General features: G+C 35.8%; 1 protein-coding gene across 1 annotated transcript; it reads right to left on the bottom strand.

The window, feature by feature from the left end:
- Positions 1 to 124: 124 nt before the first annotated feature.
- LOC139138531 (phosphoglucomutase-1-like) lies at positions 125 to 23,044 on the bottom strand. The gene is made up of 9 exons (XM_070706944.1): positions 22,577 to 23,044; positions 15,073 to 15,235; positions 14,094 to 14,354; positions 12,970 to 13,160; positions 12,422 to 12,576; positions 11,465 to 11,716; positions 9,217 to 9,400; positions 8,544 to 8,678; positions 125 to 7,865 (listed from the first exon to the last, which is right to left on the bottom strand). The coding sequence occupies exons 1-9, from the start codon at positions 22,817 to 22,819 to the stop codon at positions 7,776 to 7,778; spliced, it is 1,674 nt and encodes a 557-aa protein (XP_070563045.1). The 5' UTR covers positions 22,820 to 23,044; the 3' UTR covers positions 125 to 7,775.
- Positions 23,045 to 23,185: the final 141 nt, after the last annotated feature.

Below are 23,185 nucleotides of genomic sequence, written 5' to 3'. Positions count from 1 at the left end.
GCATAGATTTAGAGTTTGTATGCACTTACCTGAGAAATAATGAATCAAAAACATTATTTACATCCCATTTCTGCTGTTTTTTTAAGCAAAGGCTTAAAAACAAGAATTTCTCCGACACAAGAAGTTGTCTTTCTCTACTTTTTTCTTTATTACATTATTTGAACAATCCAAATGTACACTGCGGTATGTTACTGCCAGCCATGGAAACTACATCAAGAGTTCAATACAGCATCTTACTAACCCATACACTGCAGATCAAATGAATATCGACCTGAAGTCAATGTGAGCCACTGCAATAACTTTCAAAGTATCACAGTGATTTTCATGATTTTTGTATAGTGATTAGCATTTTGATTATTCATTCTGAGGTCATGTGACCTGCCTCTATTGATCTTCATCTGCAGTCATATGGGTCAGTATTGATGTCATGGACTCCCAGAAAGCAAAGCAGGTCAATATTCGGACACGAGGTATGAATATTGACTTTCCAAGGGTCTTTGCAGGACATAATATACATGTGCTGTAGAAAAAAAGGCTACAGTAACATGCAAAGGTACATTTTTTTCATCAAGTATGCAGCATTTACAAACATTGTGCTGGTGTGTTTTATGACCCGACCAGCCAAGCACTGAAATAATACAAATCACTATATGCATGCAAGAAGTTCTTTGGTGCCTTTCGCTATAATTGTGTTCGACTGCAAGTGCATTCAAATTTTCCCTACCAGTAGCATCATTATTACTTTGCTTTCTCAGTGGTAGGATTAGAAGCTATTGTTCACGACGGTAAAACTGGGTAATGTGGTTTTCTTCAATGGTAAGTGATAAAATCAGGGTTTTCTAAAAATATACAAAAAGAAGAGACTGATCGTGCTATACTTGCTTCACTGCTTTAACCAAAAATGAGTTGCAAAAGACAAAACGGATCTGAAAAAATGAAAGTACCACATCTGAAAAACGTTTCCCAACTATTTTTCCGTCATAAATATGTTTGATTGTACATCAATAAAAGAAGTTAACTTAAAACAGCTTGTACTTTAAAATATTAAACAAATCACAATGAAAATCCTGTTTATATAATATTATATAAAACTACAACTTCAACCTTCAAAATAACTTTGGCCAAACACTGAACAACTTGTGAGCAATTTGTCAACAAAATAATTTACTATGCAAGTCCTAACAAATAGATAATTTCCATATTTGGTAAAATATTCGATTCAGTATAATTTCAACACCATATTTGGCAAAAAAAAATTTCAACTATGGGTGTCCCTACAACCATATTTGGAAAAAAATTTTCTGTTGAACAATATAGTGTTGTCTGTGGTGAAGTTGGAAAGAATGGTATCGCTACTGTCCATCTGATATGGTAAGTATGTCATGAACATTTTACATTTCTGTGTCATGGTTTGTTAAAGCTGGAAAGACTAATATTCGTTACCAAAACTTCTTGTCACCTAAGGAGAGGTATGTTTGAGAACTGTGTGAAAAACACAAAAGCTAGTAATCTAACACAATAGGAAAACACATTTTCACCGAGATTTTCTCTCAGATGATAGAGTTATAATCAAAGAAACTATGATCAGCAACACCTGCTACCTAGTTTCCTAAACAGCAATAAACAGTAACCACTTTCATTCCAACATTTGGGAAAAGTTGAATATTTTAGTTTTAGGGTTGGAATCTGAAATTGATAACAAGTTCATCTTCATACTGAAGTTTGTAAATTTGTTGTACAACAACTACATGTACCTACAGCATGGCAAATTTAGTATAAAAAAGCACACGACAAAGGGAAGAAACATTCTGAGAACAAAAGACATTTCATGTAGTAAAGTTTCAAATAAAGCACAAGACAAAAATTCTATGTTTAACACCATCTTTTTTATAAGATCATGTGTACAACGACCAAAATGATATACCTCGGGAAAGATTTGACATGAACCAAAATGAAACTCCATGGGTAACATTTATGGTTGACTGATGAATGAAGTCAAGACAGTGAGTTGTATGGACACATTTCTATACATATAAGACTGTTACCATCAAAAATTCAACTTTTGCTCGACCTCCATGAATTCTTGGTGGAGAGAGATGAAGCAAGTTTCACAACAACGATGTCTCATCTTTTGCTCCCTGTTATGACAAATGTGTCACAAAACATAAACAAAACAGGGTTTGCTATCATATTGGAGGAAATGTTTTTGAAATAGTAACGTAAATACAATCAGATTTTATTTGGGAAAACTAACACACAATAATACATCACACTCAGCACTGGATCTCTCTCAAACATGCTATTGTAAACTTACATCCATCTAAAGTGACCTTGACACTTGAATTTACACAACAACAAAAAAAAAAGATTTCAACAGCCATGTAGAACACAAATACCTACTGTTTATCATGCATGCTGCAATTCATCTAAATTAAATGTTGATTTCATTAATTGGCAGGGGAAAATTGCTACACTTTAAAGATGAAAATTGCAAAAAAGCATTTAGCAAAATAGACTTTACCGTGAACAAGATAACTGTAGCCTCTACCATGAAATTATGCATACATTTTCTTTCAAAAATTCTTCTACTTAAGTGTTTTAACTCATACTCTGGCAATATATTTCCAGCGACATTTTAACCATCAGATTTGTAAGCTTCCATCTATCTCGTACTTGCATACTTGTTAAGATATTGGCACAGCTTCTACTCTGGGTATCACCTCTAGGTGGTTAAGAACTTCAACACCTGACCTGTGAGGGCGCTAGAAGCAATTTACTATGGCAGATTCTAGTATGCACCAAACAAATGAAATGATCAAAGGTCAGAATAAACCTAAAAACCCTAAATTATCATGTTTAGATATGCAAGAAATTATTAGATATTAAGAGAAATGTTTTACACTATATTTTCACCTGCTGGTACAGAATTTTTTTTGAAATCTTTTCATCCGATGTTCAAAATACTGAAATACCTTCGCTGTTTTGACGGGGTATTCTTCTCATTGATGACAATTAATGAAAAGATTGTAAGTTTTATAAAGTTTTTTACACTCTTTATAATATTGATCCACTAATCTAACTAGTAATGAACTATGACAGAGGCCTGTTACAGATCTGTCTAATTCATTACATTGACTTGAGGATCTTTCAAGAATATCAGTTTTTTCAGTGACTTCTATGAAAGTGAATATTTACATAATAGTTGTGTGTTTTGTCAGTATAGGACAATGCTTACACTTCACCATGATCTGTAGTAATGTAGTGGTAACGTATCGACTGAAAATAGAAACCAGTTGCGATTGTCTTGGTTTAGCCTCAGTTAGACTGCTTTTTAGCCACCATACTTTTGCACAAGTACAGCTATGAGGGAGCAGTTTGGCTGACTGATATTTTGAAACATCCAGTGATTATGTGCAATATCTGTCGATCTGTCACAAACTCTGGTGAAGAAAAAATGAACAACTATTTACTGAAACTTGCAAAACTGTTTTTTGGGGGTTACAGAGCTATCAAAGCTATCTTCAACTTGGTCACTTTCATTGAAGTCACATCTTTAGATTTTATGATGCATATTACAACTTCTTTAAAGAATGCTTCAAAAACACTGATATCAGAAACTACACTGACAAACACAAAAACAAGAATAAACTAGATGAAGATCAAGCAGAATGTCTTTGAAAAGCTGAGAAAATTAAAAAAGAAATCTTATATTTCAGTTCGTTACAACAAGATATACTGTGGTAAAAAACAGGTACTTCCTACATCTTAGAACATAGCAAGATCAAGTTCAAGGAGTAAATTTCATAGATGCATGCTGGATACAAAACTCTGTACTTACTACAATGGAGACCCTGAACAAACCACACAATAAATGGTAGTTGGAGTTACATAGAAGTGAAACCTAAATTTTATCTACCCTCTAGGAAACCTACATACCGTAATACATTATTCCATCTGCTGTGTGGTAAGGTGGAACATTCCATTTGGAACCGTGGGTGAGTACAGGTTTATGGAGAAACATGATGTGTTAAGTAACTTGACATTTTACACGTTGTGGCTATCTGTTTGCTCCTGGTTGCAGTGTACAATATTATCTCATCATTTTCGCTGGTCTGCTTGGCAATGTTGAACAATGTCACAATGTAGAAGATTTGATATGAAAGTACGGACTGGTTTTATAAAGTTGGGTGGGTATAAAGGCGATCACAGCACCTGTCACTATTACAAGAAATCTTCATACTACATGTGCAGTTGTCAGTTAAATGCTGATTTAGAAATCTTGCTACCTTATGGAGAATAGTAAAAAGATCATATACAATAATGCTGGTGATTAACTGTTACGCGATGAACATTTTGATGCTTTTCATGAATAATTTACAAGAAAATGCTTTGTCTTTTCATTAGAGACATCGCAAAATAAATAGTTGAAAAAAATGAAATTGCAATAATCAACAATACATTCTTTGGATGAAGAAATAAAATCATCCTACAATGTTTTCATGTCTGGCTTTGATTCAACCAGCCGAACTAGAAAGACCATGAACTTGACCAACTTGAATATCAGAAAATTATATTTTTTTTAAAAACTACTGAATCTTCTTACATCTAAAGGAGCATTATGCCACATACCGAGGTCATCTATACCATTTAACTTTTAGACAATTTCTTGCAAACAGCAGAAAAGAAACATTTTAATTCTACACAATAATGCCAGTGTTGCAATTTTATAGTATTTGCTACACACATGGTACATTCAGGTCTGTTTTCTTTGGGAATCAAATTTTGATTTTGTTCTTTTTTTTTAAATTTTCAAACTCTCTGAAAGCTAAAGTTTCACTTGAAGACCTTTGAACAAAAAAACTTTTGTAGAAATCAAGAAATTTTGTGGTTAATTTTTTTCTTAATCACTTAAAAAAATCATGAGCCTTATATGGAGGCTTACAGTGGTACCTTCTTCATGTCACCATGACAACAGCTATGCCAGCAAAAACTCAACATTTATAATATCCTCCTGGATATCCTTAAAGTAAAATGTATCTGAAACACAGTTAAAGGTTACACAGTGTAGTCTTTGTAACTCTTTGCTTCAAAATGGTCGAAAGGTCATCATGGTGAAGTAGGGCAACTGAGGTCAAAGGTTAAAAAAATCTCCCTCTCCTTTTTTAGAGATTTTTTCCTGTGTTTCTTCAATGATACTAAACTACTGCATGGCCACTCATAAATGAGAAATAATCCCAGATGAATTTTGTGACCCCGACTGCACAGTCTTCATTATAAATAATTTATAATTTATAAACTATAATATATACACATTTTGTCAGAACTTCGCCTTCATTAATAATCATTACTGTAGCTTTCTGTTCGCTTTGAACAAAATAACAAAAACTTTCCTTTTGAATTCATAACAAAAACTTTCCTTTTGAATTCATAACAAAAATGATCCTTTTGAATTCATTAATGTTGTTAAATGATGTGTTATTTGGAGAACTAATGAAAGGTGTCAACCCCTTACACTGATGACACAATGGTTCAACCTTTGTAATTTTCATGTAATGGCTGGACCTATACACATAGAAATAGGGGATGTCAGGGTTAACACCATTATTAAATGTAACTTCCATTCTTTTTTTTTCAAAACAGCTACTTCTCAAAACAATCCAAAATTTGTAAACAAAGAATGGTTTCGTTACACACGGTCAATCTGAGGAATCCTGGGCGATATCCTAATCTTGTACATAATGGGGTTTTCTTAGGGGAACTCCAATAGCTTCTTGAAGCAACTGGGTCCCCTAGGAGCATGTTGATTTGTAAAGCACCCAGTCTTCCATCAGCCTTGCCTCATAGAGTACAGTGATTTCTCTCCCACTGTAATTAACATCAGCAATCAGTCATCCTCAAATCTGGCAAGACAAGATTTGATATCTAATCAAATCATGGACACATTTGATACTATCAATGTCTTATTTTACATTGATAAGAGTCAAAAACATCACATATATTTCTGTGATGTAAAACTCACAGTGCCTTTCAGCTAGACTTGGTTCAAGCCGGTGAATAAACAAGAAGTTGTCTGAGACAGTCTATTGTGTATCATCGTCATTTCATCCAAAGCTATTTAATTTTAGTTAGTGTAAGTTAGTATTCATCATCAAATGATTGAGAATACATTAGAGTGGAGTCTGCTGTATGCGATCTGACTAGCTGTTCCCCTACATAAGCATTCACACCACTTATATACTGTCCCCTGAACAATCACATGTACACAGCATCTATCCCAAAGTCACAGACTTGAACCAAGTCAACCTTTCTGGCACAGCACAGTGACTTTCATTGTCAATACAATCGTGATCAATTTTTGTCACTGCACGGAACATCGTCAATAACTTTCCTTTCAGGGATATATGGCCTCACTAACGGACCAATGGCCAAGACCGTTCCTGCCCTGCAAGGTTTGTACCCAGTCCTAATGACTGATACACAGAATACAACTGTTCTTCTACTTTGTTTTATAAGACTACGCAAGTATTTGATTTCAGTTTATGATTCTGCCCTGCGTAAAGCTTTTGGACACAACTATTTGTTACTCTTATACTTGGATAAGTTGTTCTATTCTAAGACTGAAATTTCACAAACAGGGCAGTAACTAACTAACCATACAGGGCCTATCAAAGAAAAATATATTTCAGTGCTGTGTGTTTCAAATCTTTGAAAGCAGATTTTTGTCATTTTAAACTTTGTAATGTATCACTACAGTGTAGTCTATATCTTTCTATTGTGTAAGTTCTACATTTCCACTATACACTTGGCGATGCAGTTTTTGAAAACACTTAAACTCACTTTTGTTTTCCTGTTTTAGCTTACAGGAATGCCATTTCCCCGTTTTGAAAATCTGAGCTGCAGTTCACAGAAGACTGTGTACAACACCTACTGGAGAGACCGTAAAACCCATCACTTTATGCGAGTATAGACTCAGATGGGCATTATATACTTAACTGTACTAGCAAGCAAGATTCCAAAAGTACTTGTCCAGGCTTCCTATGGCCAGAAAATTACATTGAAGCAAAACTATATATTACATCAGACCAATAGTGAGTCTGCCTACATGAATTCTATGCCAGAAAAGTATCTCAGTACACACCGTGTAGAGTATATTTTTCACCCCTACAGTGGTTTCCAGATGGAGTAAATAAATATCTGTAGGATAAATATGAAACAAAAAAAAATTTGCAAAATATTTTGCTCTAGAAAAGCTAGATATGCCTATAAAAATAATGAGGCTATGGTTCTGATGGTACCATCAACATAGTTTTGTAAAATATTTTGCTTCAAAATGCTGGATATTTTGTTTCAAAAAGCCAGCTATGCCCTAATAAAAATATTAAAGCTACAGTTCTGATGGTACCATCTGGTTTGTACTTAATAACAAAATATCAATCCGGGTAACTATGGAAGGAAGCAGTTGAAATATTGAAAAGTATTTTTTTTCTGACAGCATTGACCGATAGTATGTAATTCCACTTTTGTAACTTGTTGCTGAGAGACAATAATTCTTGCTTGAGCCAGTCGTGGTCTTGAGGAAATCCAGCAATCTTTCAACTGCAAGAAGATCAAGGCAAGCATTGAAAGATGCATGATTTTCTTGGAGAATTCCCAGACAGTGTTGCCCAGAGTCTTCAGTGTTCCCACCAGTTGCTGCACTGCTACTTGTCTATCAGTTAAACATTTCAAGCACAGCCACTATCCGCTACCTACAAGTTTATTGGACCTGGGTTTATTTATGTGATAACTGTTGGTTCTTGGCGTCCTGTCAGCTCCCTGAGTTGGGATAGTTGCAGCGCAGTCTCAACCAAAGGCTTCAGGACAACCTGGAAAGTCAAGGAAAATGGCATGGAAGTGAGTCATTCCGGCTTCTCCACGGCAACATGCAGTGATTAAGCCTACATTGATGGTGATACTGTGAGAGGAATGTTGTGTGTTTACATATCTGTTCTACTTTCCTTCAAAGCTGGTGATGACATCATGTTTCTGGTGTTAACGTGGAATTCATAAATGAATACCCTTTTGGCAAAGGTGATCTTGTATCTACCAATAGTCCACCATACAGGATGTCCAACAATTTGAGCTCAACAATTGTAATGCTAAGAATTTTTTCATAAGAAATGACAAAAAAGAGACATGAATAGACAGACAACTAAAATAAATTCCATATATCCTGCACTTGAGTCAAAAAGAAAATTCTTTGATCTTTAAATATTGGGAATTCTTTTCATTCAATTTTATGTGCCAGTTTGTGAGGTGTGGCCCTTTGGGAGTAAAGTTTTAGGTTGTTTACTCTGGTTAGTGTCTATTGAATCTTACAATACCGATTACGACCCACCACTGGGTATAACTTGCAAAGTTCTCTAGAGACCTAAAAGCCTTCACACCCACATTATGGTCTAGTCAAGCTGTTTTCAACAGTAAGGGTGGTGCTTTTTACAAAGAAACAGGGGTGGGTGGCCAGGTCACTGACCATGGGTGAGTCTTTGGACCAAGACACTCACCTGAGCATCAAGCTGAAGTTTGGCCGTGTCTGATTCAAAGCTGTCTATGTACATACGCACGGTAGCACCAACACTACCCGTACCACTCAGCCGGAATATCACACGAGAGCCATCCTCAAATATGATTCGAACGCCCTTTGGAAAAAATAAAATAAGCTTGTAAATCAGTCAATAACAAAAATATGGTGTTAATACCAATTTCAAGGAGTTTCTTTGACATGATAACTTTATAGGGTGCAAAAATGTTTTTCGTTTTGAAATGTAAATCTTCTTGGTAACACGACTATTTATGCCAACTTGTATATTCAGTTTTAAAATGAAGGGCCTGGGATTAGTGAAACGCAACAACTTTTCCCAATAGTGGCGGAATATTGATCTCAGGAGAAAATGGAACACAATTGTAATTAAGGGCAAGTGGCGTTTTACTTTTAAAAAATATGATAATTTTTATAAGAAACACTCACACGGAATGATTAATTTTAATATCAAGCAGGTGTGTAGCTAGCAGTCCCAACACTTCACTGATTCAATGGCTGAAACTTTTGATAAGGTCTGTATAATTGTGAGCATATTTTCTTTACCAGTAAATTCTCTCTCTCTGCAGTTCTATTGGTTTTATGGCATCACGTTACTGAACATCACTACTTTCCAATGATGCAGGAATTTTTCTGACCTGTTTTTGAGACACACTGCTATCAATGGGGTCAGTGTAACAGAAGTCGTCAGCTTTGGCAACCTTGTACGTCTTGTCGCCATGGCTGTACTCTTTGCCGATGTAGCCACTGTCGGCAACCATCTGGCGTAAGTTTGACATCATCTGATTGGCTGGTTCTGCTTCTACGTTTTCATAGTCATATCTGAAAGTAACAGACAAGTTTTGGTATGTCTATCATTGGATGCTGCTGATGAACCAAATAGTGGTGGAGCAAAGCTAATGGTGATGTTAAAAAACTACTGATAATTTTGCAGCAGACTTCAGTCAATTCCTGTAGTTATGTAGTGATGGCTTGACCTACATGTACCTGCTTGCAAACGGGGCAGAGATTAAACCGACAAAGTTGCCGTTTGTGGCAATAATTTCATACTATGTAAAATTTTTCCCACCAAAATAATAGTCTACACAATTTTACCAATTTTGTGAATTTTTCTGTAATTTTTTGAAAATTTTGGACCAAATGAACTTCACATTTTATTGGCTTCAGATTTTTATCAAAATTTAACAAAATTTAGAAAAAAGTCGACTGATGTAAATTTTTGATATAGGCTACAAAATTGACTTTGGCGCTCAAGACCTAACATCATCCTAAAATCAATCATGCATGATATGATAAGAGTAAAGTATAAGTGTGCAGTATGGTTGCACTTTACTGTACCCCGAGCTTTGTACTTATGTGCCACAGCAATTCCCTAATTAGCATACATTTCTGGTGGACTACAGAAATTATGATGTTGCTTTTTTTACACCAATCAGTGTGGCTAAAGATGTGCTTTGTCAACCACTGTTGCATCAGACTCTAAGATATATATATGTGTTTTGTTACACACAAACAAAATTGACAAAAATAATCTGAAGCAACGGAAATTTTGTCCCTTTAACCCCTTGACTACCAAGGCCAATGTATTCCTATATACCAGGCCCCTTATGTAAATATTCATAAAATCTGGGATTTGGTCATTGCATGAACACTGCTTAGAGTAAAAATAAAGTAAGTACCAATAAACCATATATTTTCTGAATCAGCATGAAATTTCCCACTTTTTCATACATAAATTTTGTTTTTCCAGGTCACGTGACTGATCACATGACACGTCATGTGACCAGAGTTGGCAAAGAATATGAATATTCGAAGCATCAGGACGTGTTTTGAATCCATAAAATGATGCAAATTTGAATACAGTTGCAATTTTCATGGCATTGTCTTTACATATATGTAATAATTACTACCCTTTACTTTATTTATAGATGTACCTATTTAAGATTTTTCTCACAAAAGGCAGAGTAAATGAACCATAAACATCAGCATCTGACATGATTCTGTATTTGAAAATCAACACATTATACATTTGTAAACACCTGCTTTAAGTCTTCCTTGCAGAAACATGCATCTAAAATGGTTATGATTTATCAAAAAATATTTCACAATATTTAAAAATACATTTTAGGGAACAACATATCACATGACCAAACACATGACCAGTCATGTGACCAGTCATATTGATAATATGGCTGCTATAAAATTTCACTGGCTTACAGTAAAACAATGTATTTCCTCTAGTTTCATTCACGAATATTGCTGTTAATAGAACATATTTACATATAAATCATTTGTTTTCAATAAATAAACATTTCATTTCATTAAAAAAAAACCCATAAACATCTTCGCGATTGTCCGTACTTCTGAAAAACTGTAAACAATCAGCGCGACGCTTCAGTGATCAGCCTGACCTTTCAGGGTCGAGGTCATGGGTCACGACATTTGCTTCCGGATTTTGGCCATATTCGGACGTACGGGGGCGCAATCACACTCAGGCCAGATCGGAATACATCAATCTTAGTTGCGCTGCGTGCAGGCGCCGAAATTACGGGATTTTTAGCGACAAAAACGAAGGAAATACGCCTATTTAACTGTGCCGGATATTTCCGGCACTCAAGGTATATGGTAATTCAATATGGCGCCGGAAATATCCGGCGCCATAGGTAGTCAAGGGGTTAATGTAGCAAGTAACTATGCAGCCTTTCACCAATCAACTTTGATTCATACATACTGCTGTGATCCAGTAACTTACAATTATTATCATACCCAGAACAAATTGAAAAATCTTCCCCATGTTATGCTATGAATATAATAGTATGGTCACAGTACTGTCAAAGAATTATGGACGTCAAAAATGAGATCTTGTGATATATCTGTGAAACAGACCTTGTAAAGAAATTTCTGCCGTATTTTGTCCAGAAGTCGTTGAGAATTTCTTTGACACTCTGTTTCCTAGCAGCAAGTATTGACAGCCATGCGAGGACAGCCCAGAGTCCGTCTTTTTCTCTGATGTGGTCACTGCCTGTGCCGAAGCTCTCTTCTCCACACAGAGACAAACGATCAGCATCCATCAAGTTCCCAAAGAACTTCCAGCCAGTGGGGACCTCAAAGAGTTCAAAGCCCTCAATGTTGGCCACCCTTTGTAAAACAAAAATGATGGAACACACTCATTGCATAGTTGCTGTGAATATTCTTTTACACATTCAGCATTTTTACCCTTTCACCACCATAGTTTAGCCCAGACCTAGATCGCTATCAATAGTAACTGTAGACTTGTTGATAGGAAATACTGATGAACAGACATAGAGACATAATCTTGTAATTTTAAAGAATGAAAATACAAAGCTATCAAAATTTAACATTTTAGCATATGATATAAACGACACAAACAATACAGTTACATGCAAATTACATTTCCTTGCATCCAAAATTTAACATATTCTGTCTTGAAAATTTTGCAAGATTATGTCAAAGAATGGTATAATTATATTTCATGTAAAAAGATTGTGTTCCAAAAAATTGGGTTGCCATGATGGGGTGAAAATAACAGGCAAATATGGTGTGCAGGCAATCATACACATAATGATAACTGTACAAATATGCCATATAAAATGACTATTCAAGTGGGAAATATGATAGCTTTGCAAATATAACACCATGCCAACAGATATGTAAATAGTAATAATATGCAACATTACATAGGAAATACATTTTTAATAGTGTAACATTTCAATATTTTTGGTGCACATTTATCATCTTCATGCATATTTTCACCGCTCTTAATAATTTTCAGGCAAAAGCTAGTTCCCTTTGGTTCTATCATTTATGTACACAGGATTGTACCTGTCTAGTGCTCCAGCAGTGGGCATACTACGAGCCAGACCCTTGACACCAGTCTTCTGAAAATATGGTATGCATTTAGCATTAGCACCGATCACAGCTACTGAGTCACTGGGTGTTACGAAGAATCCATTCTTACCAAGAATCATGTTACGATCCTGAAAAAAAGACAGAAAAAAAAGAAAATGGGAGCAAAATTCACTTTTAGGTTATGTAAATGTGAAGGGCTTGTGAAATTTGATTGTATGTCAGAAATCATTACTTATCATGACATGGAAACAAACTGGGCAGGAACACTCAGAGTATGTTGCCATGGAAATTGGTCTATACCAAGATAGTGGTAGATTTGTCACTCTAAATACTGTAATGAAAGCTTCATGTTTATGACTTGCAGAAGTTCCACTTGAATCATTGGACAGCGTGCTGGTACAAAGTCATGATACTCTTTTGTTGCCATTTTGATGTTGTAGCTATATTGAACCAGGCACGGAAACAGTCCAACTGTGATAGTGAGGGGGAGCAGAGATTGAGACAGAAATCACACAACTTACACCATCGCCATCAAAGGCAGCGCCAAATCCATGAATTCCTTGCTTCATTAGATCCACTAAATCCGAAGCATAGGTGAGATTTGGATCAGGGTGATGGCCACCGAAGTCCTCCTTCGGCTCACAGTTGATGCAGGAATCTTCAGGGGCACCCAGCTCTTCACAGAAAATACGCTTGGCGTATGGACCCATAACTGGCATGATCAAGTTCACACAAAAACACCACCATGTTAGTTTATAGTCAACACTGGCATGTCATGTGGCACTAACAGTACCTCAAATTGGCAGGATATCATTTCAGTGTAAAGTGAAAGAGGAAATATTTGCCCTAGAAAATCAAACAATTTTGTTTCCCAATGCATCAAACATACGTGATCTATATTGTACTTTCATGGCAATTTATACCCTCATATATTTCCTACACTGGTTTAATGACTGCAAGACTTGCCCTTGAAAGTAAGGTTTGTAACTTTTTTGTAGCTAACATTAACATATTAAATTTGTATGCAGGTAAAAATTGCTGGTAGTGCATCCGTGGGATAACTTGCTCGCTATGCGTGATGCGCTTGGCTATTCTATTTTCTCTTGTAGACACATGGGAAAACTAATGTACCGGTATGAGATTAGCTAACAGAATACTTTGAACAGAGTGCTGCATCAGAAATGGATGAGATCACAAATATCCAAGCATGATGTCATTTTGTACAAGTGCTGCAGTCACACATGAACTAATGTACCTGTATATTTCCATGATATGTGAATTCATTATATTGGAATTATACTGATATAGTTGCCTTGATGTAGCTGTTCTGCTAGCTGATTTGCCTGACAGACTGACTGACTGTTCAACCATCAAAAAAGCTTCTGCCATAAATCATGAACTAAAACATTTTGTGTATGAAAGGGTATACTAGTAAATGACCACACTGCAAATTAAATTTACGTGCAAATCTGATGTCAGCCATGCAGTATACTTGTGTATCCTTGTGCTGATTTTGAGAGATATGAGGTCAAGTGATGTCGAGGAAATGACTCTGAATGCATAGAGGCAGTTCTCAATCTGCAAGTCCCTATGGCTTGGACATCATCCAAGAGGACTGGAAATCTTTATCAAAGTGATCACTCACCACCATGCATAGCGTTGATTACTATCTTCAGTCCATCGCTCAGCAACTGTCTGATGGAGCCAAAATCAAAGATTTCATTCACCATCTGCAGATAATCTTCCACAGAATCCACAACCTGGACTGTGAAATTTCTGTTATCGACATCAAATTCTTGCACTCCGACAGTTTTCAGATCTGGTTTCAGGTCAGGGCATGTGTAGTACTCGGCAATCTTGGTTGTTAGCTGGAATATTTTGTTGGTGATAGACTCTGGGGCTGGACCTGTGCGGTGAATTTACAAACAAATTAACATTCAAACCCATCTGTTTTGCTAGAAGTGGAAATTTTCAACCTTTGCATGCATACGAAAGGATCTGGCAAATCAGTGTCACCCTTAGACAAGAAAGATACACACAACTTATTTTGGTTCAACAAAAATGTTTCATATAATGGTGACAGTTTCTGGCTGATATATACAGATTTCTAGATATTACTTAAAAAGTTGACAAATCTCGTAACCCTGGATGTACACTCCCAAAGTCGTATTTCACCATCGGGTCAAGTTTAATAAACTAGTGAAGCGCAATACATGTATGTCCCATTTGGTGCATTTTAACAAAAAATTGAATATTTGAAGGCCCCTGAAATCACAGATAGTATAAACATGATTCTTATGGACTAAAGCTGTTGGAACAGACCAAGCCAATGGGTGAAAATATATGTACGTATGGTTTTGGCTCAATACCGATTTTCACTGAGTTGGCAGATGGGGAATACTGTCTGGCAAAAAGGAACATACATGATGTTGGGAAAGGGAATTTTTTCACAATATTTATTACCTGATACTTTATAAATTCAAAACAGTACAAGAAGATCATTCTAAATGACACACAGTTACACCGCAATGTTATCATAATATTGCAGATTTCTGAAGTTGTTGGAATGTAACGACAAAATTTCAACAGGAAATACCATAGTCACATTTTTTTTTTTGCATTACCTCCATTGGAAGTGTTGAACTTTATTCCGAAGTCGCCGCTTGGACCACCTGGATTATGACTGGCCGTCATGATGATACCACCGGCAGCTTGGTATTTACGGATGATGCAGGACACAGCTGGTGTTGAAAGCAAACCATTTTGACCAATGATCACTTTTTGGACCTGCATAAAACAACAACAAATATATCAGATGCCTCAATCTTGAGGTAACACATACCTTGAAACAGAACGTTTCAAACTTTTTTATCCTTCCGAAAGGAATAATTAAACCAATCTTTCTCAAAATCAAGAATAAAAAGAAGGGGGTCACTGCGCAAAGTTTGGAATTAAAGAAACATGGCGTGTAACTAAAATTTACTAATAGTTGAATTTCAAAGTGGCCATTAAATCTTATGTTTACTCTTTGGGGTAAAATTATCCATTCGGTTTCACAAAAACAAGACTGCAAAAACTTAAATTCATTCTGCAACCTCCAAAATGAGTCTGCACAAGTAACAGGCCAAGGTAGATTGTACTAAAATTTGAGTCTGACATTTTTTTCCCCAAAGACTCATTCTTATTCAAAAGTTACCTTTCCTTGTAAATTTTCAGTTGAGTTTTGAAATGCACATGTCATAGTCTGACTGAGTAGTTGTGCTAGAATGTGCCTCGGGGACAGATATTTTGACTCACGAACTCTTCCAATTCTTTTCTGATATACCACTTGTGGGGGGGCTCATTTTAAACTCTTGGAGTAAGAAAAATTTTCACTGTCACTCAGTTTTCAAAAAAACTTGAAATTTTTATTTTTAAAGTTAACGCAAAGATGGCAGCCATTTTGAATTTCAAAATATCAGTAAATGTCAGGTAATTTGCACGTTGACCGCTGATTTTATTCTTTATTTGTTGAGAGAATGGTTGAAAGTTTCACTGAGGAAAGTTTGAGCAAGAGTTTAAGTCTTTCATTTTGGAGGCGCATACTACCGTAAGTTTTAGGGTATACACCAGTATACAGTATACAGTCTGCCTGTGCATTTTGACAATGCAAAATGCCAGTCCCCATAAAATGGGGGCAAACAGACCCTGAAAACATTTATTTAGTGATGAGTCAGTTTATTTACAAGGGACACACCTGTAAATTTGATATTGAAACTTGCCTGTGTTGGATTATCCATTTGTATTTTGTATCGTGAGAGAAATCCTGGGTGATTTTATTCTCAGTTTCATTTCTAATGATTTCTGTGAAACTGCTTGGGATTACAATATCAGTTTCATTACTGATGTTTTCTATGAAACGTCAGAAACGAAACAGATTCCGCATTACCAGGAAATCGTGCCAAACCAGATGAATTATTTACATGACAAACTTAAGCTTCCTCCGTCTCAAATAAAACAAGTATGAGAAAAAGATATACAGCGTTAGCTGCCAGTACTGAGTACCAAAGGTTATACAAACAGTGCAGGTGTTACAGCTCAGTACGGAATTCAAATCAAATCTCTCATGCACATTATGATTTAAACTGGATAAGTGTTCATGGTCCAGTTTGCCAAGTATTGTATGGAGTGACACTGATACTTAGTGAATTTATCATTTCTAAAATAGTTATGTCACATAAATTATTTTCTTTGAAATGTTTAACGGATCAAAATATCTGAAAATGGGATTAGTAGAATGAAACATCAAACATTTATAGAAATCACATCGTTTCATTACCTGGTAACATTCTCCTCAGACCATGGTTACAGTTTGTTAATAAATTGCCATGTGTTACCTATAGTGTTCACAATCACTGAACAAGTAACCTTACATACAGTATGACAGTACATGTTATGTCAGAATTGTTTAAGGGAAGTCATTCATTTTCAAATACATGTAAATCTATACCATTTTGATCATATGCTATCACTGTTTCCAAAGCAATGCTTTAAATGTGCTTGTAGGCATTTGATATTAATAACGAGTACATGTAATCCTGTATCTAAGTAGAATTGATTAAGTAGACATATTTTGCAAAGTGAGATTTACGGTCCACAAACTCTTGCTTGCTGACATCTGTGTTTTGCCAACCATTTCCTAAAGGGAAAAAAATATGTAACCTGTCCTTTCCTCTGATTCCAAAATGACAAAACTTGTACCAAGAAACGTTAATTTATGTTGTATGTTTCCAATCAAACATTGGCACAAATCTAAAGTTTCCCTGAGGGCAAAAAAAAATAGTTCTGCAAAGGGAATATTAGGGTGTCCAAGATTAATTGTAATATCTTGAAAAGTTTTGATTGATATGCACATCACCATGGATATCTGAGCAAACCCACAGATATGTAAACATTGGCCAGAGGCCAGACGAAACATGTGTACTTTAACACAGTACACAACAAAACCAACAGTCATCTTATCATGCTTTCTAGAATTTCACCGACAAGGTATAGCATGAAATTTGTCTGACACTATGAGGATATTGGGTTCCGTCTTGTGAGATTGGACCGAGAATCACACTTATACAAACTCTGCACTTGTTTCCATGGAAATCATAAATTTACAAATGGAGTTTGATAGTGAAGTATTATCACTTAAATTACCCTTGGCATATAGATGACAGCCAAACTGCACAGAAAGATGAAAAACACAACAATTGTATTCTTTTTCCTATTATTAAATGCATAGCAAGGATTTCTAGTTTATTTAGTTCCTCTCTCTCATCCTATTCACAGCAACATTCATTGCAAACCTTTGTAATGAGAAGTACAAATGTAGAGTGCTATAATTACTTGTAAACAATCAGAATATGAACATCAGTCACACAAACAGGTAACTATTGACACAAGTACTCTACAAGATAATGGCTAGTTTGATTTTCACCAATGTTGCTCTTCAAAAGTTTGAACAACACTATCACTGGCCATTTCAAATTAAATATCAACTAGGAAAAGCAAGTCACTGTGGCTCCATACCCATTGCTAGGACAGACAGTCAGTGACAGTTAGGAAACCATCATCAATGAACTGATACTTCAATTATACATAGCGATAATCAAGGTTGATGCTCAGATACATCACAGGAATCAATTCTGAGTATAATTTCCCATGTCATCAGTTTTATTAACAAACAATGAGTGGGCATGGTTGACTTATCCAATCATAATCAAATCTGTCCGATGAGCTAAAATTTCTGCATCAGTTTTTGGCATCCATAAACCAAATTGTACTTAAGACATCAACAACAGTGGATGCAGTAGCATGTAACTGTCAAATGTCATCATTGTATCAAGTCCATATCAGGATCAGGTCAGGGTTAGGGTCAAAGGGCTTTAATGCATTTGCTGTAAGACCCAGTAAGTTAAGAAGAACTGACAAGTCCCACCCTCAGGGTCCGCTATTCTTACTCTGTATAATTTTCAGTCAAGGAAACAAAGGCAGACATCTGGTGACTGCATTGGAAAAATTTCTGTGCTTTTTATATCAGAAAAAGTATATACATACCAAAAAAACAAAATTAGTTATTAGTGCAATATTTTTTGATTTGATGATTCATGTTTTAGATCATTGTCACTTGTTCATGACAGAGATAGTTTCAAAGGTGCAATATTACAAATTTAGGATATGTGAGGACTTTCAGGAAGTAAATCTGGACTGGCTTTGACATTAAGTCCCATCTACATGCTTTACTGAGCTTGTAACTCCCATTCATAGCAATGGCCATGGGACCGATTTGTTAACGGCACAAATAGCAGAAACAACTAAATAATCAAATTAATAAACAAATTAAATAAATAATAATAAATAATAAAGTAACGTATCTTGAAAATGTTTCCAAAAGAAATCTGTATTTGATCTCTTAAAATGATGTGGGTCATAATCAGGAAAATCAAACACAGATGTATGACCATTCCACACAATTTTTCGTGATCACAATTTTTTTCAAAAATGTCTTTTAAATACATGTTCTACAAAGTACAATGGCACCTTCAAAACAATGGTCAGTTGATTTGGAGTTTCACTCACAAGTAATTTTGTTTCAAATCCAAGCTAATATCCATTTCTCATACAGACAATACTTTCAGAATTATATACAGATAAAAGGACTAACAATCACGCATGGTAGCAATATTTCACAACTTATAAAAATATAAGAACTTAATTAATATTGTAACTCAACTTGAAAGCAACTATATTTGCTGCTTGGGGTTCTCGCTAACGCAAGTTTATCATATGTTATGAAATTCAAGGAATTTTTATTCCTCTGCTGATGGTACGTCTATGTGTCCTTGAATATGTCCTGCACAGCGTATGAAACCTATAGCCTTTGACGATGTCATACTCAGTCTATACACTCCTGTGTGTGACATGTTTCACGTGGTTAACCTTTTGCTGGCTAACCGTCACATGATGTAACAGGGCTTAGGAGTATACATGAATGTATACCTATTCTTTGAAAATGACAGACGTTTATTTTTGAAATTAAAATCCTATTTGTGTTTTTTGAGAAGCCTGAAACATGCCTGGAAATGACAGACATATCACTGCAATGTCATGGGCAGTGTATTCAATGAATAAGCAATATGCCAGTAGGTTGACCAGACTACAAAAAAATTATGTCTGTACTTCTGTATAAACTGATTTACATATGCAAAACACTGATATGACAATGACATTCATCCAAGTGCTGTAACAGATGTACAGGGACTCTTTGATGCCAGAAATGAACTGATATCTGACGTAAATAGTTTTGGGTCGCTGAGCAATGATTTCACAGACTTGGAACAAGTATCTAAGGTACTAAAATGAGATTTACAATGCTGCAGATGTTTGTTTAAAATCTGCACTATGGACCCAGGCCATTTGTGTTCTTTAGAACTGCCAGGGAGGAAGGGTGGTGACATATGTAACATTTTAAAATGCTGTAAATTGCAAGAACAAGCTGAGTAGATTACAGATTTACTGGCTCGATTATGTGCTATGACAGGAATTGTTATATAGGTCTCAGCTTTGTACAGACATAACGGATGAAAAATTTCACGTAAGTGGTAGAAATTGTTTTACATATTCAAGACCGACATGGTATATGTTCATAACATTTAAATTTTAACCCTTTGAGCACTGCAAATTTTTCCCAGCAAAATTATTGTGTGCAACATTTTACCAATTTTGTGAATTTTTCTGTAATTTTTTTGACAATTTTGGAGCAAATGAACATCACATTTTATTGGCTTCAGATTTTTAGCAAAATTTTAGTAAAATTTAGAAAAAAGTTGACTGTTGTATATTTTGATATAGGCGATAAAAATTGATTTTGGCACTCAAAGGGTTAATGCATTTGAAATTTTTGCTTCCTTGATAGGGTATAAAGGGGTGTGAACACTATGGAGAGATAAAAGTTGTGAAAATTAATAGTTTTTCAAGTTTTACCGACAGATTACTGTGCTGCGTTGATGCTATTCAATTATGGACACATCACAAGTTTTAAATTTTAAAATACACTTTTCACAGAATGACCAAAAGTCAATGTATAGTCAACACTTTGACTACAACAGCTTGTGTCAACTTTGACCTCTGGTCTTTTGTCAGTCAGTGACAGATTTCTGACATATGGTTGGTGGTTTACATGAAAGAGAAGCAACAGACTGCTTGGAGGATTAAAGATTTGCCGTTGATTTATTGTGTGTGTTCTAAATAAACCCTGACAAAAGGTAAAATTAATAGTTCACATTGCCAAATGTACACATCCACATAATGCTTTACTGCAGGCATAGAAGGGAAGAATATCTGTCCAAGCACCACTCTCATTTGAAGGAAAAATAATTCTCATGTCTGTTTTGTTTCTGTTGCATCTACAAAACATAAACATTTGAGATCAAAACATCTTATGGAAAGAACCATTTTGATATTTCAAAGTCAGACATCTGCATTCAGACTTTTGACAGGCACTGAATGAATGACATCAAATAGACGGAACTTGTGGAAGTTTAATACATGTACTTTTGACTTGCAGTTAATCTGAATGAAATGTGGCGATCATGAACAGTTCACTGTAACCTCTTCAGACAACAACAATTAAATTCATAATTTTAGTTTCATGTTGTATATTTTATTTTTGCCATTTATTTATTGTACTTATTCAAACTCAGAGTTAAAAAGAAAAAAAGCATATCATAGACAGGTTGTACAAGCACAAATTGTTCAAACTGGAATGTACACTTTGCTTACACTTCCAGTTACTGTATTCTTGCCAATCTCATTATTCAATATAAATGGACAATTCCTCTAAGGTCACTTAGGCTTGTGTTTAAAACTCAGACTTCAATAATATCTGTGGCTTGTGAGCTCATGGGATAGTGCAGGATATTTATATCTTTCTTATGTGACATCTCTGATTGTGTGAAATGAATGCATAGATTGCTGTTAAAATAATATATTTTGTAATAATATTGAAATAGAATGAAAAGATGAAATTCCATTGAATATTTACACTACTATTTAAAATATAAATATTGACATTACTCTTGATTCCATTGACAACTTTGTAATTTACCATATGTATTTATGTATGACAATGTATGAATGTATGTATGTGTGTATGTATGTAGGTATGTGTGTATGAATGTATATATGTGTGTATGTACCCATACACATACTTGTATATGCATGCATGCATGCATGCATATATGTATGTATGTATGTATGTATGTATGTATGTATGCATGTGTGTGTATACTGGTGTTTGTGTGTGCAGGTGTATGCATGTGTCTGTGTATGTATGTACACACGTACACATACCAGGCAGTATATACCTGTATGTATATGTATGTATTTTGAGTTTGACAGACATCTTGATGTGTTTTGGTTGATGATGTTGATCTAAAGCGATGTGGAAACTGCAATATTACTGTATAGCTACTGATGGAAATATTAAGGAAAGAGAGAGACGATGATAATCTATTAAATTAGAAGTCACTGAGTAACATTTAGCATCACAGCATTAAAAACAGATTAAACAGATATTAAAATAATTAAAATAACTGCTCAATGTGAACATCTTATGATCTTAGTTGAGGGGTGTGGCACTAAGCTAAGAAGGTGGGTGTACACTCTGCGGCTTGCCCATGTTCTCAGCAATATGATGTGGGAAACAAGTGATATGAATAAATTTGAAGAGGAATACCGAGGGGGTGTATCTGTGTACCTTGCTGCCGAAGACTGGCAATGTCAAAGTAACCTTTTCATGTCTGAGTGAGAAATATGTTCTCAGACGAGAGTGCCGAAAGAGAGTGCGAAGCAGATCTAGATTAATTACTGCTGAAACACGAGTATGTAGGGTACGTTTTTAAAGATTTATCAAGCTCAACCTCATTCACCGCCACTGTCATGTCGACGGCCGTGAAACGAACAAGCTGTCACACACGCTGCAGCTTGTAAAGCAAACTTAGGAACACACGGCACGATACGCGAGCAGACATTTGACGTGTCATGAATTTTGTAATGTCGCCGCCGCGCCGGGTTTGTCATTTTTTGCAGGAATTTCTTTACCTTATTGGCAGCTGCCATCTGTACGATCTTCAGACTAACATCTTTCATCAGGAATCGTCCATCCCCGCCGACGATAAGTGTGGCCCCTTCCTGTTCACCGTCCATAGCTGACAAAGTAGCTTGCACAAAATTTTCGGTGTACTGAGGCTGTTTGAACACGGTCACGGGTTTGCGGAGCCCGCTGGTTCCAGGTTTCTGCCCTTCGAAGGGCTTCGTTTGAACGGCAATGCATCGAAGCGGCATCTTGAATGTAGGGAACGGAAGGAGGTCCAGTAATACCTGTCAATACCGCCAAATCTCTCCTGAAACCAGCTGACGTGCACCTATCACCAACAACACACCAAGCAGCAACGGCGATGCCAGCCAGTTCACCGAAGGCTAGCGTGCCACGACCCGACCTTTTGACCTGACGGGCATGCCTCCATGGAAGGAGCGACTGTGTGTAGGGTTGTAGGCGTTGTGAACGCACGGGTTGTCTACGTTATAACGATGAAGTAGGCATGTATTGTAAAACTGTTACAAAGCAAGCTTAACCAAACTGTGACCGACGAATTTTATTTATTCATCTAGGGGTAAAACATCATTAAAGAAACATCTTCCGTGCTATCA

Source organism: Ptychodera flava, chromosome 8, assembly GCF_041260155.1.
Source record: "Ptychodera flava strain L36383 chromosome 8, AS_Pfla_20210202, whole genome shotgun sequence".
NCBI classification, from domain to species: domain Eukaryota; kingdom Metazoa; phylum Hemichordata; class Enteropneusta; family Ptychoderidae; genus Ptychodera; species Ptychodera flava.
Note: the sequence above shows the minus strand (reverse complement) of the source record. Positions and strands in the feature narration are given on the sequence as shown.

What these genes read in the sequence shown, in the direction of transcription:
- LOC139138531 (XM_070706944.1), bottom strand. Translation starts at nt 22,819, where the DNA reads ATGCCGCTTCGATGCATTGCCGTTCAAACGAAGCCCTTCGAAGGGCAG. An exon ending in AATCAACGCTATGCATGGTG is followed by an intron (nt 13,161 to 14,093) that starts GTGAGTGATCAC and finishes TGATCATGCCAG; the next exon opens with TTATGGGTCCATACGCCAAG. An exon ending in GGCAGAAATTTCTTTACAAG is followed by an intron (nt 9,401 to 11,464) that starts GTCTGTTTCACA and finishes TGTTACTTTCAG; the next exon opens with ATATGACTATGAAAACGTAG.